Below are 17,876 nucleotides of genomic sequence, written 5' to 3' on the forward strand. Positions count from 1 at the left end.
TGGAAAAAACCACCATGAACTTCATATGGAACCAAAAGAGAGCCCGCATAGCCAAGTCAATTCTAAGCAAAAAGAACACAGCGGGGGGCATCACACTACCGGATTTCAAACTATACTACAAGGCTACAGTAATCAAAACAGCATGGTACTGGTACCAAAACAGAGATATAGACCAATGGAACAAAACAGAGGCACCGGAGGCAACACAACATACATACAACTATACAATCTTTGATAAACCTGACAAAAACAAGCAATGGGGCAAGGATTCCATGTTTAACAAATGGTGTTGGGAAAACTGGCTAGCCATGTGCAGAAAGCAGAAACTGGACCCTTTCCTGACACCTTACACTAAAATTAACTCCAGATGGATTAAAGACTTAAACATAAGACCTGGCACCATAAAAACCCTAGAAGGAAATCTAGGCAAAACTATCCAGGACATAGGAGTAGGCAAGGACTTCATGAACAAAACACCAAGAGCATTGGCAACAAAAGCCAAAATAGACAAATGGGACCTAATGAAACTCCACAGCTTCTGCACGGCAAAAGAAACAGTCACTAGAGTGAATCGGCAACCAACAGAATGGGAAAAAATTTTCGCAGTCTACCCATCTGACAAAGGGCTGATATCCAGAATTTACAAACAACTCAAGCAGATTTACAGGAAAAAAACAAACAAGACCATTCAAAAGTGGGCAAAGGATATGAACAGATACTTTACGAAAGAAGACATATATGAGGCCAACAATCATATGAAAAAATGCTCATCGTCACTGGTCATCAGAGAGATGCAAATCAAAACCACATTGAGATACCATCTCACGCCAGTTAGAATGGCGATCATTAAAAAATCTGGAGACAACAGATGCTGGAGAGGATGTGGAGAAAAAGGAACACTTTTACACTGTTGGTGGGAGTGTAAATTAGTTCAACCATTGTGGAAGACAGTGTGGCGATTCCTCAAGGCCTTAGAAATAGAAATTCCATTTGACCCAGCAATCCCATTACTGGGTATATATCCAAAAGACTATAAATCGTTCTACTATAAGGACACATGTACACGAATGTTCATTGCAGCACTATTTACAATAGCAAAGACCTGGAATCAACCCAAATGCCCATTGATAATAGACTGGATTGGAAAAATGTGGCACATATACACCATGGAATATTATGCAGCAATCAGAAACGATGAGTTCGTGTCGTTTGTAGGGACATGGATGAATCTGGAAAACATCATCCTCAGCAAACTGACACAAGAACAGAAAATGAAACACCGCATATTCTCACTCATAGGTGGGTGATGAAAAATGAGAACACATGGACACAGAAAGGGGAGTACTAAACACTGGGGTCTATTGGGGGGAAAGGGGGAGGGCCAGTGGGAGGGGGAGGTGGGGAGGGATAGCCTGGGGAGAAATGCCAAATGTGGGTGAAGGGGAGAAGAAAAGCAAAGCACACTGCCATGTGTGTACATACGCAACTGTCTTGCATGCTCTGCTCATGTACCCCAAAACCTATAATCCAATAAAAAATTAAAAAAGAAAGAAAAAAAAAAAAAAAAGTATTTAAGTCTAGTCTTAATTTTTTTGTTAGGAATGTGGAAAATGGGGTCTGTGTATTGAATAAGGAGGTAAGACTAGTTGACTAAAAATAATTTATTATAAAGTTCTTGGCATGAAGTTTAATGTTCAATAATAATAACTTAGTAAATAAAAAGATACCATGAAGTCTTTGAAACCAGCAACAGAATAGCAGAGATGCTGATAAATAATGAGCAGACGTGAGCAAAGAAGAGTGGAGAGGAGGGAAAAACTAAAGCACTGATTCTGAAAGCTAAGTGGTCAGAGAGTTCTAGGATGTAGTTAATTTGTTGTAAAACATTAGATGGAGAAAAGGGTGTATTAGTCTGTTTTCACACTGCTGATAAAGACATACTTGAAACTGGGCAATTTATAAGAGAAAGAGGTTTATTGGACTTAAGAGTTCTACGTGGCTAGGGACCTCACAATCATGGTGGAAGATGAAAGGCACGTCTCAAGTGGTGGCAGACCAGAGAAGAGAGCTTGTGCAAGGTAACTCCCCTTTATAAAACCATCAGATCTCGTGAGACTTACTCACTATCATGAGAACAGCACGTGAAAGATCTGCCCCCATGATTTAAAAACCTCCCTCTGTGTCCCTCCCACAACATGTGGGAATTCAAGATGAGATTTGGGTTAGGGACACAGCCAAACTGTACCAAAAGGTATGAAGAAAACATGAAAATTGGCCAGGTGCGGTGGCTCATGCCTGTAATCCCAGCACTTTGGGAGGCCAAGGCGAACGGATCGCAAGGTCAGGAGTTCGAGACCATCTTGGTCAACATACCCTGTCTCTACTGAAAATACAAAAATTAGCTGGGCATGGTGGCACATGCCTGTAATCCCATCTACTTGGGAGGTGCCGAGGCAGAAGAATCGCTTGAACCTGGGAAGTGGAGATTGCAGTGAGCCAAGATTGCGCCACTGCACTCCAGCCTGACAACCGGACAAGACTCTGTCTCAAAAAAAAAAAAGAAAACATGAAAATTACCCATATTTCCCTAATTGAAGATGAAAATTGTTAATGTTTTATTATTTTCAGATTTTAAAATGTAAATTTAAAAGTTATGTATATAGACTGTCATTAAACATACTGTTATGTCATCTGCTTTTGTCACCTAATACACATATGAATATATTTCAGTAAATATGAATATTGATTATAATTTTTATTGTAGAAATTTCGTTACATGGTTGAATATATATATATTAATAGATACTTAGGTTATTTGTTTTCCCACATTATAAACAATACATCTCTCTATTTGTATTGCTATTATTATAGTTGAAGCCATCTTGCCTACATGGTCATTTAATTTTTGTCTTCCTCTTTTATTTCAATCTGTTCTCCATAGCTGATCTTACCCACTCAGCTCTGGAGTTTTCTGTCATATGCTTATAAGCACAGCTAGGTGTAGTGGAAATGGAATGTTAGTATCTTTGGCATTTTTAAGGTGGAGGGAAACTAGTAGAGCACCATAATTTCACAGAGATAATTTAAGTGTTTTTTTCTCCATTAAGGGACTTCCTCTTGCCTAGAAGTACAATTGTTGAACTTAAAGCAAATAAATATTATAAAATTTAATAAGATAAGAAATTTTACATATACTGGGTATAATTGGTCAGCTGCCAAGTATAAAAAAATTTGAGTTTCTGTAATACCATAATCATTGTGTTACTGTCTTAGAGAAAAAGAAAGGACTTGAGATTATATTCTCAATGGTTAGTTACTAGCACTATGAGTGATCCATGAGGCTATTTTAAGTGGAATAGGTAACATCACCATTCCACTTAAAATAGCCATGTGAATCAGACACCTTTTTCCTTTCTGGCAAAGAGGCAGAGAAGAACTGGTAATTAGGTAAGGAGAACAGATATATGAGTGAGTGAATTTTTGTCTGTTGACTCTTTGTAACATATGTAACGTATGTAATATACGGTTAAACTGAAATCTGTTAATTGTATTAGGCCTTGGATGTGCTCTAGAAAGAGTTATGGATAAATTTTTATTAAAGCTTGACCTTAGATTGACTGTAGTTGAAGAGAAGTGAAACAAGTATGTTTTAATTTAAATCTTTTGGTTTCAGGTTTAAAAAAACAAACTCTTTAGTGTAAGCAAACTGGGGGAATTTATTAGGAGCCTGCTAACCTATCTTACTGATTGTAGAAATAAACCTCTAGCATCTTGGTTTGTACACAGTGATTCAGCAAATCAAGGATAAAGTTGGTCCCACCTTGCTCAAGTGCTCACTCCTGGTCTAGTCCATTGTGGCCAAGAGTGTGGATCCATCTAATGTATATATCTGTGGTTTTTGGAGTCCCTTGGAAGGTGGGGTGAGCTGTAAATTATTAGAGAAAATGTGCTTGTAGTGAAGGGCACTGGCATCCTCAGAGATGTCTACTACATGCTTGCTTTAAGCAGTGGGTTACTTTTTACATTTAGTAATTGGAAACCTGGAAAAGTCATGGGTTGCAAAATTTATAGCTTCATTTTAATATAAATATAATAATTAGAAAGTAGGGCTAAATCCTTTTGATTTTCACATTATTATTAGATACTTTCATGTTTGAAATGGCAGCCACCTAAGGATAACACAGTGCCTGGGACGTAAGACCTTTAGCAAATGTTGGCAGTTGAATGAGGGAGTAGTTGAGAGGACATAAGAGCCACTCATATGTGGCTTTGCATACCAAGTCTATAAAGTGAACCCCCCCCATCCCCACCATAATCTAGTCTTTATGGTTGTCTTTTATTTTACATTATTATTTTTTGAGATGGAGTCTCACTGTTGCCCAGGCTGGAGCACAATGATGTGATCTCAGCTCACTGCAACCTCTGCCTCCCAGGTTCAAGTGATTCTCCTGCCTCAGCCTCCCAAGTAGCTGGGATTAAAGACGCATGCCACCATGCCTGGTAGAGATGGGGTCTTACCATGTTGGCCAAGCTGGTCTTGAACTCTTGACCTCAAATGATCTGCCCATCTTGGCCTCCCAAAGGGGTGGGATTACAGGTGTGAGCTACTGCATTCGGCCACCTATTTTTTTTTTTTTTTTTGAGATGGAGTTTCACTGTTATTACCCAGATTGGAGTGAAATGGTAGGATCTTGGCTCACCGCAACCTCTGCCTCCTGGGTTCAAGCAGTTCTCCTGCCTCAGCCTCCCGAGTAGCTGGGACTACAGGTGCGCACCCACCATGCCCAGCTAATTTTTGTACTTTTAGTAGAGATGGGGTTTCACCTTGTTGACCAGGGTGGTCTCGATCTCTTGACCTCGTGATCAACCCGCCTCCGCCTCCCAAAGTGCTGGGATTACAGGCGTGAGCCACCGTGCCCGTTCGGCCGCCTATTTTTAATTTTATTAAAAAAAAAATGTTTTTCGAGACAACTTGGAGTGCAGTGGTACGATTGAGGCTCACTGCAGTCTCCATCTCTTGGTCTCAAGCGATCCTCCTACTACCTTAGCCTTCTGAGTAGCTGGGAATACAGGCCTGTACCACCATGCCCAGCTAATTTTCTTTTTTTGAGACGGAGTCTTGCTCTGTCACCCAGGCTGATGTGCAGAGGTATGATCTCAGCTCACTGCACCCTCTGCCTCCCAGGTTCAAGCCATTCTTCTGCCTCAGCTTCCGGAGTATCTGGGACTACAGGAGTGTACCACCATGCCCAGCTAAGTTTTGAAATTTTAGTAGCAATGGGGTTTCACCATCTTGGCCAGGCTGGTCTTGAACTCCTGACTTCAAGTGATCTGCCTGTCTCCCCAGCTAGTTTTTAAGTTGTTTTTTGGTAGAGATGGAGTCTCACTATGTTCCCAGGCTGATCTTGAGTTCCTGGGCTCAAGTAATCATCTGCCTCGGCCTCCCAAAGTACTAGGATGACAGATATTTGCGTCTGTGTCTGGACTCATGTTTGTCTCTCAGATTTTAATTTTTATTGGATTTCTTTTGTTTGTAGGGCAAATTGAAAAGCCTTTTTTCTTGTGAATCACTGAAGCAAACAGAAATTTATTGAGGCTCTTTTGAGGTACACTTTTGGGGCTTCTAATTATCAAAACATTGTCATGAATGCTTAAAAAGACTTTTAAAGCCAGATGTTTTATGGAGACTTTTTAGACAAATAAAATGCAAAGGGTTTATGGTCTTAAATGAATGGTTAGATATCAGTAGACAGTTCGCTTGCAACATATAGCTAGAACCTGACAACTTACCACCTCTGCAAGTATCACTGCAGTCTGAGCCTTCTGCATCTCCTCTGGAACTGTGGTAGCAAGTGGCCTCCCTGCATTCACTTTCTTCCCTCTGCAGTATTTTTCCAAAGGACAGGCCTTAAGTTGGGTCACAAACTCTGTTCAAAATTCTCCAGTGGATTCCCATTCTATAATGAAGCCTAACATTATTTCTATCACCTAGAAAGTCCTCCAGGATTTGGCCCCTACCTCTTTCACCCAAACTCTTCTGGAATACCTCTCCACATTGTGCTGCAGTCACTTTGATCTCCAAGCACACTCCCATCATGGCTTTTGCATTTGTAGTTCTAATTGCCTGAATATTCTTGCCTGAGGTATCTTCATTTCAGGCCTCTCTTAAAATGTTGCTTATCAAAAGAGTCATTCCCTGACTACCTATCTCAAAGAGTACCCTTTATCACTCTTTAATTCTTTCACCCTGTTTTATTTCTTATTCATAGAACATTTAACTTGACAGTGTATATTTGTTTATCTGTGTATCTGTTTCCTCTTCTAGAGTCCAAGTTCCTTGAGGGCAGGGATTTTGTCTTTTTTATTCATTGCTGTATCTTAAGTGCTTGGTACATAATGGGTACTCAGTAAATATTTGTGTACTCTGGGTAGTAAGTGGAGGAGACAGGCCTGGCACTCGTAAATGTGGGGATGGTGGTTGAATTTAGGAGATAGAAAGAAAAAATTATTAGCATCTCAAACTTCTTGTATACTTACTTTGTTTTTGTGACAGGGTCTTTATTGTTCAGGCTGGAGTGCAGTGGTGCAATCACAGATAACTGTAGCCTCAACCTCCTGGGCTCATATCTTCTCACCTCAGCCTCCCTAGTAACTGGGACTACAGGTGTGCACCACCATGCCTCGCTAATTTTTGTTAAATTTTTTGTAGAGATGGAGTTTCATAATGTTGTCTAGACTGGTCTTGAACTCCTGAGAACAAATGATCCTCCCATCTTGGCCTCCCAAAATGCTGGATTACAAGCATGAGCCACCATGTGTACTTTTTATAAAGTTGGTAGAAATGTTTGCTTTATATAACTGAATTGATGTTTTATAAAAAATATTTGGTTATATAATATATATAACCAAATAATATTTTTATAATATAATAAATATAATATTACATTATATTTTTATAATATAAATATAATATTACATTATGTTTAAGATGAAGAAGATGACCTTATGTGTAAGAAGGCAGCCTCTAAATCAAAAGAGAATGGAAGATCTACAAATAGTCACCTTGGAACATCAGATGTGAAGAAGAATGAAGAAAACACTAAGACCAAGAATAAGCCTTTATCACCAATAAAACTTACACCCACATCAGTGCTTGATTATTTTGGAACTGGAAGTGTCCAAAGATCTAATAAGAAGATGGTGTCAAGCAAAAGAAAAGAGGTAAGTATTCTACATATAAGCAAGTATGCTCAGGATTTATACCCATTCACTGATATTAATGACAGGAGAAATAGTAAATGGTTCAATATGTTTTAATAATTAAAATAATTTTCCGATGATTATGGATAAAATGTATTGCCCTTATTTTAAAGGATGAAGTTAGACTATTACATATGTAATTTTTTAATTCTTGAAAGCAAGAAAAGATGATTTAAGCCATAAGAAAAAATTGTAATTATTAGAATTTAAATTGGGTTCTCAGAATGCAATCTCATTTTACTATTGATTGACCTCAGCCAGTCAATATTTAGATAGAAATTGTTTCTGAATGAGATGATAAATACATTCCTTATGAATAGAGCACACGTATGCTGTACTTTTGACATTCTTTACTTTGACAGATATTGGATTCATCTGTTTCTAGCCATTTAGGAAACAGACACACCAGATGAATTATGGTGAAAGTAGTCCCCTGAGTTAAAGCCTGCCACATATTGTGTGTTTGTTGATTTTATCACTTCCTCCATAGAACAATGTGATCATTCTCACATATTGATTTGCCAATGTTCTGGACTACTTTTCAAGCCAAGACATTAATCTACAGGGTTGGGTTTTTTTATTTTTATTTTTGGTGCTTCTCTTGAACATTTCAATAAAACTAAGTGAGACTTGTCTGTCTCTAGGTTATTTATTTATTAGGGAATTAGATATGGTCAGGGAGTAGCCATAAATTTGACTTTCTGGCTGGTGTACATTGCAGCCAATACTGATATACTTATCTCTCATTGGTATATTTAATCAGCGATGATCAAGAAAAAGGGCCTTATTTTTAACTTAAGGTTTATGCTGATTTTGCTTGATTTTCTTTGAAATATAGCCTTCACAAAATACAAATGATTCTGGATTAAATGATGAAGCCATCGCCAAGCAATTACAGCTTGATGAAGATGCAGAGGTATTTGCATTTCACTTAGAATCATTAGTAACTTGATATTGTGACTAGCTATTTAGTCCAACCAGGTTTTGAATGGAACTTCATTGGAAATTACATGTAAAATAAGTTAAAATCTAATAGATGAAAATCTAAATTTCTAGACAAGATAAATGATGAGACCAGGGGAGAATTACTTGAAGATTTATTTTTAGAGAAGATTAATTGAGTGCTGTGAGATGATTTTGGAGAAATGGCTAGCAGCAAGTTTTAGGTCGTGATAGGTCTTTGATACCTACAAAAAGGATATTAACAATAAGGATTTTGGAATTTAGTTTCTTCCAAATTGGAACCCATTAGAGTATTTTTTTGTTTTGTTTTGTTTGAGATGGAGTCTCACTTTGCTGCCCAGGCTGGAGTGCAGTGGTGCTATCTGGGTAACTACAACCTCCACCTCCTTTAAAGGGAATCTCCAGCCTCACCTGCCCCAGTAATTGGGACTACAGGCACCCACCACTATGTCTGGCTAATTTTTGTATTTTTAATAGAGACGGGGTTTCACCATGTTTGCCAGGCTGGTCTCAAACTCCTAACCTCAAGTGATCTGCCCTCCTCGGCCTCCCAAGGTATTAGGATTACAGTTGTGAGCCACTACACCCAGTCCCATTGGAGTTTTGAATAGAGAAGTATCATGACTTGATGGCTCTTAAAGGAAAATTAGTTTGGCTTCGATGATGTTAATAGTCCATGGTGCGGGCAAGATCAGCAGCAGATCAGTTTGCAGACTGTGATGGTAGGTGAGAGATGTCAGCTGGTAATAGGAAGAGGTGGTGAGAAGTGATCATAATCTGAATGTGCCTTGAAGGTACAAGGTGTTTTTGACAGATTGGATATAAGGTGTGAGAGAAGAAGATTCATAGATGAGGCTGGGTGCTGTGACTCATACCTGTAATCCCAACACTTTGGGAGGCCGAGGTGGGAGGGTCACTTGAGGCTGGGAGTTTGAGACCAGACTGGGTAGCATAGGGAAATCCCATCTCTACAAAAAATACAAAAATTAGCTGGGCATTGTGATGCACGCTTGTGGTTTCAACTACTTGGGAGGTAGAGGTGGGAGGATTGCTTGAGCCTGGGAGGTTCAGGCTGCAGTGAGCTATGATTATACCATTACACGCCAGCCTGGGTGAAAGAACAATACCTTGTCTCTGAAAAAAAAAAAAAAAAATCAATTATGGCTTTAACAACTGGGTGAGATGTCAGGAGCAGAACAGGTTTGGTATAGAGAAATCTTTCTGGACAGGTTAAGTTTGAGATATCTAATAGACTTCCAAATGGAAATGCAGAGTAGGTGGTTGGGTAGAAGGTCTGGAGCTTAGGGGAGAACTCTAAACTGAAGATGGACTTTTGGAAATAATTAGCACTTGAGTAATATTTATCCTGTGTAACTGGGTGAGATCATGGGGAGAAAATGCAAATAGAAAAGAAAAAGGGTCTCAAGATTGAGCCCTGGGCCACTGTTAACATTTAGAGGTCAGGAAAAGGAGGATGATCCAGCTAAGGAGAGGAGAGGGTGGCTAGTGAATAGGAACATCAGGAGAGGTTGTTATCTTACAGAAGCCAAATAAAGTATTTCAAGGAGGAGCACTCATCTGTTAGAGGATCCAGGCTTAGCTACCTGCTGTTTGAACTCCCTTCCTCTTGCTTAGCTTAAGTGTCACTTTCCCAGACCTACCTCAGCCGTATTAGAAGCCCCTCTGATATACTCTGCCATACCCTGTCGTAGCTACTATTATCATTTATTATACTTGCTATTTAATTATAATAGCAAGTATAGGCTATAAATTCCCCTCACCAGGACTATTTAGGTCTCACTCAACCATTGTTACATCAGTGCTTATCTTAGTGTCTGGCATACAATGGGCTGGCTCTTGATAAATATTACTGTGAGAGAACAATATTGTGATTGTTCACATTTTATTACTTTGGCAGTTTATAGTTTGTGTTTTCAAAATCTTTTTCTGTCTTATTTGATCATACTGAATTACATAAACTACCAATAAGTATCCACATAACTCGAGGTAGTGCAGATAGCCTAGGTCAAACGAGGAAGTAATTTTTAGGAACGTGATTTCTCCTTATCTGACCCAAATACTAGAAGATTATCTAATCCGTTCCAAACCAGGTGTGGTACTTTGTATCACAATCCCCTATTTTTCCATTTTTATCACATTGTTTCAGAATTTTGTTTGGGTAATTAATCTGATTAAGGACTTCTAGGTGTTAATGATGAAGGTGTCTTTCCTAATTATCCCTCAGAGTTTTTCCTCCCTTCTTTTTTCTCTTCACTTTTAAAAGGTTGAGTGGATTTTTGAAGCCCTTTTCTTTGTTTGAATAATGTTCTGTGGTTTTTTTTGAGTATCACGTAAGCAAGAAAGATATTCCACTGCTACATATTCTCTTTTGGAAGAGCTCTATCTTGCTGAAAGTGAAAGTATGTTGAAATAACTGAGATAACTAGAATGTCTCTGTGTTACATTAGCATGTTAGTAGAACTCCTGACATGATGACTTAAATTTTCAAAAGTAAGAACAGATGCATTTGAATTAGTAATTGAAAATAGGAGTTTGATAGTAAAAGTGATTTTACATTTGTTATAGCTTACTATTGTGTGCAAAAAAAGGTACTGTATAATTTTCTTAAATTCTTAGATTCACTATTTCTGTGCTCCCCAGATGAATGTGTTTTCTTATTTGGTTGAGATTCCTTTCAGATGTCTTTCTAGAGTTTAAGATAAATAGAAGTAAGAGAGCTGTATTGCATAAGGACCGTTAAGAAAAAAGTACAGACCTCATGTTTTATAAGTAAGAAATGTGATTTATAAAATATGCTCACTTTATCTGTCATCCCAGTGAAACCAGAACTGTATGCTCTAAAACCTGATCAGCTTGTGAAACAAACCTGTGCTATCTGACCGTTAATGTTCAGTGGGAAAATGTCACAGTTATTTTCTGGAAAATGTTTTTATAGTTTCTTCTAAATATATGAATCAGACATTTAAAACTTTTATTTACAAAAAGTAAAAAAGCAACTCAACTCACTTTGCTGACACATTTTACAGCTGGAGAGGCAGTTGCATGAAGATGAAGAGTTTGCCAGAACATTAGCCATGTTGGATGAAGAACCCAAGACCAAAAAGGTGGCGTAGTATTGGGCTGTTTGCATTCTGAACGTACAGTACAGATCAGTGTTCATACTTGTGTGTTTGAGGCTCTAGCCAAAACATGAATAACTTTTTCAGAAAGAAGCCAGATTATTTTGATTTATAAAAATGTTTTTGGGGAAGCTCATTGTGAAACTTATTCTTCATAAAAGAAGAGTGATAGAGTCAAAGCAAACCAGAACCTTTATCACAAAACAAAGAATTATATTCCTTCCTTATTTTTTAAATATTAAATTAATTAATTAATTGAGACAGAGTCTCGCTCTGTCACCCAGGCTGGAGTGCAGTGGTGTGATCTGGGCTCAGTGCAACCTCTGCCTCCTGAGCTCAAGTGATCCTCCTGCCTCAGCCTCCTGAGTAGCTGAGACTACAGGCGTGTGCCACCATACCCAGCTACCTTTGTATACTTTTGTAGAGATAGGTTTTGTCTTGTTGGCCAGGCTGGTCTTGAACTCTGGAGCTCAAGTGATCTGCCTGTTTCATCCTCCCAAAGTGCTAGGATTATAGGTGTGAGCTACCATGGCTGGCCTTTTAGTTTTTTTTTTTTTTTTTTTGAGAGACAAAGTCTCACTCTGTTGCTCAGGCTGGATTACACTGGCATGTTCATAGCACACTGAATCTTTGAACTCATGGGCTCAAGTGATCCTCCCACCTTGGCCTCCCAAAGTGTTGGGATTACAGGCCTTGCCCAGTTTGTTTTCCTTTCTCTTTATCACAGGAGTTCTTAAGTACTTGTTCAGAAAATAATGCTCCTAAAAATTCCTTTGGTACACAAGTTTAATAACTAAAATATTAATCACTGTGTTCAGGAAGCACAGTTTTGTCATTTCTAATTAGTTAACTCTAAGATCTATGTTATGACAATCTCATATAACAGTGAGTGTATTTTGGGGAATTTTTTTTTTTTTGAGAGGTCTCACTTTGTCACCCAGGCTGGAATGCAGTGGTGTGATCTCAGCTCACTGCATCCTTGACTTCCTTGGCTCAAGCGATTCCCTCACCACAGCCCCCCAAGTAGCTCGGATTACAGGCGTGTGCCACCAGCCTTATTTTGGGAAATTTTTTAAACATTAAGTTTTTTTTTTTTTTTAATTAGCAGTTGATCTCTAGTAGATTAGCTTTATTTCTGATGAATCACATTCTGTTAATATAATTGTCAGTATCAATATGTGACTACCTTAAAAGATTTTACTTTTCTTTAAAGTAGGGAGTTGTAAACCCAGATATATCAGGAGCTAAGACTAAGCAGGCAGATATTAAGGCAGTAGGGAGTGGTAGAGACTGTCATTTGAAAAGTGTTACTTCAGCTAAAGACACTCAAATTATAATTACTTTAAGGAATACTGTATCACACACCTTAATTTGTGACCTTTTAATAAAATGGAGTTTTGAAGGAGCATTAAAGAGAATGGATATTTTTTTTCTCTTGAGGAAGTGCTCTCATTTTCCTTTCGAGCTGTAGTTTATTTTTATTTTAGTCTTTTAAATTTAGATTTTAGTTTTTAACTGCTTCATACTAACAAAATTTGAGAGTTGAGATAAAGGAAGCAGAAATAAGGCTTCTACATCGAGATTTATAGGTTGGGATGAAGAGGGATAATTTTTATAGATATATTTTTATACCTTTTCATCTGCTTACTCATTTGTAACATGAAGTAATAAAAGGTACCTCATTTGCCTTGGAAGTTTGTGGATGAATGAATGACAGTTTATTACAGTGTTCTGCTAGTTTGGAAGGTGACCCTTAAACTTTTAATGAATTTTAACAATAGATCTTATGGTAATAGTTTTTCTATTATTTGTCACATTTGACACTTTTAAAATTTGTTTAGGCTCTAAAGGACACAGAAGAGGGAGAAACGTTTTCATCTGTCCAAGCCAGTTTAAGTAAAGCAGAAAAACATAAATATCCTCATAAAGGTAATACTAGCAGAAAAAAGTAAGATGGAGCATTGTCTTTATAGAATTAAAATCATGATAATCTTGTTTAAATATTTTATTCAGTAATTATGTATTGTTAGGTAGACATTATTTCATAGGACTATTAGAGCACATTCAACTTAGATACTTTGAAAGCTCTTTGGATGCTAGCTGGTACAGAATGCTCATCTGCTCTATGATTATTGTGAGAAATGTATTATAGCTCCTGGCTTCTTGTTAATTTCCAAGAATAGTGCAATATGTGGACTTCAATATATAAAGATAAAGAACTAGATGTTTTGAGCTTTGCATGTCAGAGGTAGTCTCAGAGTTGACTCATAGATGGCCAGGTCATCTTCAGCTCTCTTGCTTATTGCCTGTAGGTCTTATACTTTGGTGGTCCTGAAAGCAAATCATCTGCTAGTATAGTTGATCTTAGTCCTATAAGTAAATTATTTATAGATTTGCTATAAACAATGGTTTTGACACTTTACAACTTTGGGCCTTCAGACTATATTCTGTGCCAAGATTACTCAGTTGAAAAATGAAAGAAAGGTTCATATTGGTTATCATTTTCCAATAACAATAATCATGATCTTTTCTTTCTTCCTAGTAAAAACAGAACACTTTTCAGATGAAAGAAAGAGCTACAGTCCTAAGAAGCAAACTAAATATGAAAGTTCAGAAGCATCTCTGCAACATTCCAAGTCATCAGCTGACAAAATAAGAGAAGTTTCTTCTCCCAAGGCCAGTTCTAAGCTGGCAATTATGAGAAAAAAAGAAGAGAGCTCTTACAAAGAAACAGAACCAGTTGCCTCAAAAAGAAAAGAAAAGGCCATTGAATTGAAAGGAGAGACAAAAACTCCTAAGAAAACCAAAAGTTCTCCAGCTAAGAAAGAGGTAGGATCTTTCTAGGAAGTATAGTAGTCCCCCTTATCCATGGTTTTCGCTTCTGAAGTTTTAGTTACCTGTGGTTAATCATGGTCTGAAAAGATTAAATGGAAAATTCCAAGAATAAACAATTAATAAGGTTTAAATTGTGCACTCTTCTGAGTAACATGATGAAATCTCTGGCCAGCCAGCTTCATCTCACCCAGGACGTGAATCTTCTTTTTGTCCAGTATATCCATGCTGGATATACTACCCCACCCCTGCCCCCATTAGTCACTTGGTTGCTGGCTTGGTTATTAGATAGAAAAAACAGTACATGTAAATATATATAGAGTTTGGTACTGTCTGTGGTTTCAGGCACCTACTGGGGGGTCTTGGAACATACCCTCCTTGAATAAAGGGGCACTGCTGTATATATTTTGGGGCTGTGTGTTAGTCTGGATTTGTTTTCAAGTTTTATTTCTAACGACCATAAATTGTTATAGTATTTTTTTTTTTTAAGATGGAGTTTCGCTCTTGTTACCCAGGCTGGAGTGCAATAGTGCGATCTCGGCTCACCGCAACCTCCGCCTCCTGGGTTCAGGCAGTTCTCCTGCCTCAGCCTCCTGAGTAGCTGGGATTATAGGCATGCGCCACTATGCCCAGCTAATTTTTTGTATTTTTAGTAGAGACGGGGTTTCACCATGTTGACCAGGATGGTCTCGATCTTTTGACCTCGTGATCCACCCTCCTTGGCCTCCCAAAGTGCTGGGATTACAGGCTTGAGCCACCGCGCCCGGCCCATTATAGTATTTTTAAGACATCTGATTTAGCAGCTGTTGTAGGATATAGAGTATTAATATAGCTAAGTAAGCCAATATTTGTTGTTATTGTGTGTCAGATACTGTGCTAATACTTTACATATGGTAGCTCATATAATTTTCACAACAACCCTGTGAGGTGTTTATTTTTATTATTCAACTTTTAAAGATGAGGAAGTAGGCTGAAAGAGTTTAACTATTCCAAGATCACCCACCTGGTAAGTGGCAGGGCCAGCCTTGAAGTTGTCCTCTGAAACAGTATAGCATAGAGGCTCCACACAGGCTCTGGAGCGAGTTTCAGATTACAGCTGGGCCCCTGAGCAGGTTTGGTCACCTCCCCTGTTTGTGTTTCGGTGCTGTTTGTAAAATAGGAATAACAATAATAATAATACCTAATGACTTCGTATGTAAAAGCACTTAGAGCAGTGCCTGGGACCTAATAAGTACCATCTTAGATATTATTATTAAAATGATTGTTATTTCAATTAGTCCTGAATTTATTCTTTTTTATTCTTGTGTATAGTGTTGAGTTACTGAAATTATTTTTAAAGGAAAAAATAATGAGATAATGAATATCTTTGAAAAGTTTTGCTACGAAATATATTTGAAAAACGAATGGTCTCTGAATCTCCAATTCGCAACTACTTTAGATTCATAAGGAGAAACCACTATTCATTCATGCCTCTTAGGCACGGAGGATTAAAAGTAGAATATTGTCTATTTTAACTGGGCATCACCATTATTTTTTAGTGCAGAACAGTAAAATGGTGATGATTTCAGAATGCTGCTGTTGTGGCCAGTGCTTATAAATACGCTTAAAGGAACAATTAACTTTTTGGTCTCAGATTTTTCTTCACTAAATGCTTATCTGGTAGGTGAATGATTTTCTTCAGGCACACTAAAACATGTTCCATTTACAGAGGCAGTCTATTTTTATGAAGAAAGAAAAAAATCTTTGAATGATACTCTTCACTGTAGTTTTTAAAGTTAGAATAGAAATAACTCAGAACTTAAGCAGTTTTGGTTGGAAACAGCAAATAAGGTCTATTTAATAAATTTAGTTGGTGTTGGTCAAATAATTCTGACTTCATAAATTGGGTGTCCTTCAAAGTTATAAGCTGTTTATCATTCGGAATTCTTTTCATAGAATTAGTGTCATAAATTAATCATTTTTCCATGTTGGTATGCACTGGACTCTCGTGAAATGTGTTAAAAATATGGAGTTTCCTAGGGCATGTGGTATGGGCAGCTCATTTTAATAAGCTCCTCATATGATATGAATGCACACCAACATTTGAGAACCATTGTTGGAAAGTAGGGTTAGATTTATGGCTTATCGACCTCTTAGCCAAACCAGCCTATTTTATTGGTTAAGCCATTTCTTTATATAGAAGTATTATTTTGTCTACTCTCGAAAGGATTTGGGATTGCTTACAAGTTAAAAATAATATAAAATAGGAAGTGGAAAGTTAACAAACATCTTGTAGTGGTTCTTAAATGAGAACTATCTAGGATATTTTTCTCCCCACATAAAAACATTCTAATCATACCCGTATCTCTGAAAGAGAAATTTGGAGGTGGATCTCGGGATGCATAGTTTGATAAATTTCCCCAGGATTTTCTGAGATATACGCATGGTAAATCCCTTGAGAGAAATAGAATGGGAGAGATTAAACAGCATAGAGAACATGTCTTCTTTTTGGAGTAAAGCTTGTCCCTTCTTTGAGCTGACTGTTTATATGAAGCCTTAGTTTCTCTGACTGGAATGCTTATATCCCTAAGGATGCAGGCTGGTGGTTTAGGGGCATGCAAGTCATAGGATTAACACAGGATATCATCTCAGGTGATCAGGTTTACTTGGTGGAAAGTGTATTTTTCTGTTAAACATGGATATATGGATATATCATGGAGTAAAATTTAAAATTCAGATGAATTTCAAAATCACTTACCATTTCTTTACGTGGAGCTGGCAACTTGACTTATTCCCCTAATCTGCCCTGAGGTGTGTGGCTTTAGAGAGTGGAAAGTTTTGAGGAGGGCTGTTGCAGAGATGTTCATAAGTCAGTTCTCTTTAAGTTAGGAAGTACTTGTGTAGCTAAAACTGTTAATTTCATGACCAGACGTACAAGTGACATAATAAAATAATGTTTATTTCTAGATATGTATTTTTAACTTTGCATGAATTTTGTATGACTTTGTTCGTTTTCCTTTCCCTCTTCCCAAAGTCTGTAAGTCCTGAAGATTCTGAAAAGAAACGCACTAATTACCAGGCTTATCGAAGCTACTTAAATCGAGAAGGTCCCAAAGCTCTGGGCTCCAAAGAAATACCAAAGGTAAGACTACTGAGAGAGCAATGTGGGTCCTCTGCCCTGTGGGTCCATGTACGTATTCACTATGCTTATAGCAGCAGAAGATTAATAATTGAAAATTAGCAACAGAAAAGCTTCAGTTACCATTCTCATGAATTAGGGATATTTATTCACTTTATGAATCACTGCTTGATTCTTAGAAAAGTTTCCCTTTAAATAACAGCCCTAGAAAGGCTGGGCTTTGAGAATATGCCATTGACAAGACCAGTGCTTTTTGCTTGCATGACACTTACAGGCTGAAGAAAGAGATAGTAAAGAAATAATTTAATTATAATTGGGATATGTGCTATGAGGGAAAAATCTAAGATGCCCTTAGATAATATAACAGAGGAACTTGGTTCTGGGTGGGGGATGTGGAATGTGGCATTTACATGGAGACTTGAAGGGATTTGGCAGGTATGAAGGGGTTGTGATGGTGTGGTGGTCTGGGCAGAGGGGCCAGAATGTGTGATGTTCCTGAAGGGAGAAGGTTCTTGCATGGTATGTTTGAGGAACTGAAAGAAAAATGATGTAGTTGGAGCATA

At 37.8% G+C, this 17,876-nt stretch overlaps 1 protein-coding gene across 2 annotated transcripts in view; it reads left to right on the forward strand.

The window, feature by feature from the left end:
• The window catches only part of RFC1 (replication factor C subunit 1), a 91,875-nt gene that overhangs the window by 48,496 nt on the left and 25,503 nt on the right, over positions 1 to 17,876 (forward strand). For both annotated transcript variants that reach the window (XM_035293880.3, XM_078367378.1), the window contains exons 5-10: positions 6,989 to 7,221; positions 8,099 to 8,176; positions 11,271 to 11,348; positions 13,205 to 13,292; positions 13,906 to 14,192; positions 17,209 to 17,316. In XM_035293880.3, the coding sequence (XP_035149771.2) occupies positions 6,989 to 7,221; positions 8,099 to 8,176; positions 11,271 to 11,348; positions 13,205 to 13,292; positions 13,906 to 14,192; positions 17,209 to 17,316 (872 nt within the window). The remainder of the gene's footprint in view (positions 1 to 6,988; positions 7,222 to 8,098; positions 8,177 to 11,270; positions 11,349 to 13,204; positions 13,293 to 13,905; positions 14,193 to 17,208; positions 17,317 to 17,876) is intronic.

Source organism: Callithrix jacchus, chromosome 3 (assembly GCF_049354715.1).
Source record: "Callithrix jacchus isolate 240 chromosome 3, calJac240_pri, whole genome shotgun sequence".
Classification (NCBI taxonomy): Eukaryota; Metazoa; Chordata; class Mammalia; order Primates; family Cebidae; genus Callithrix; species Callithrix jacchus.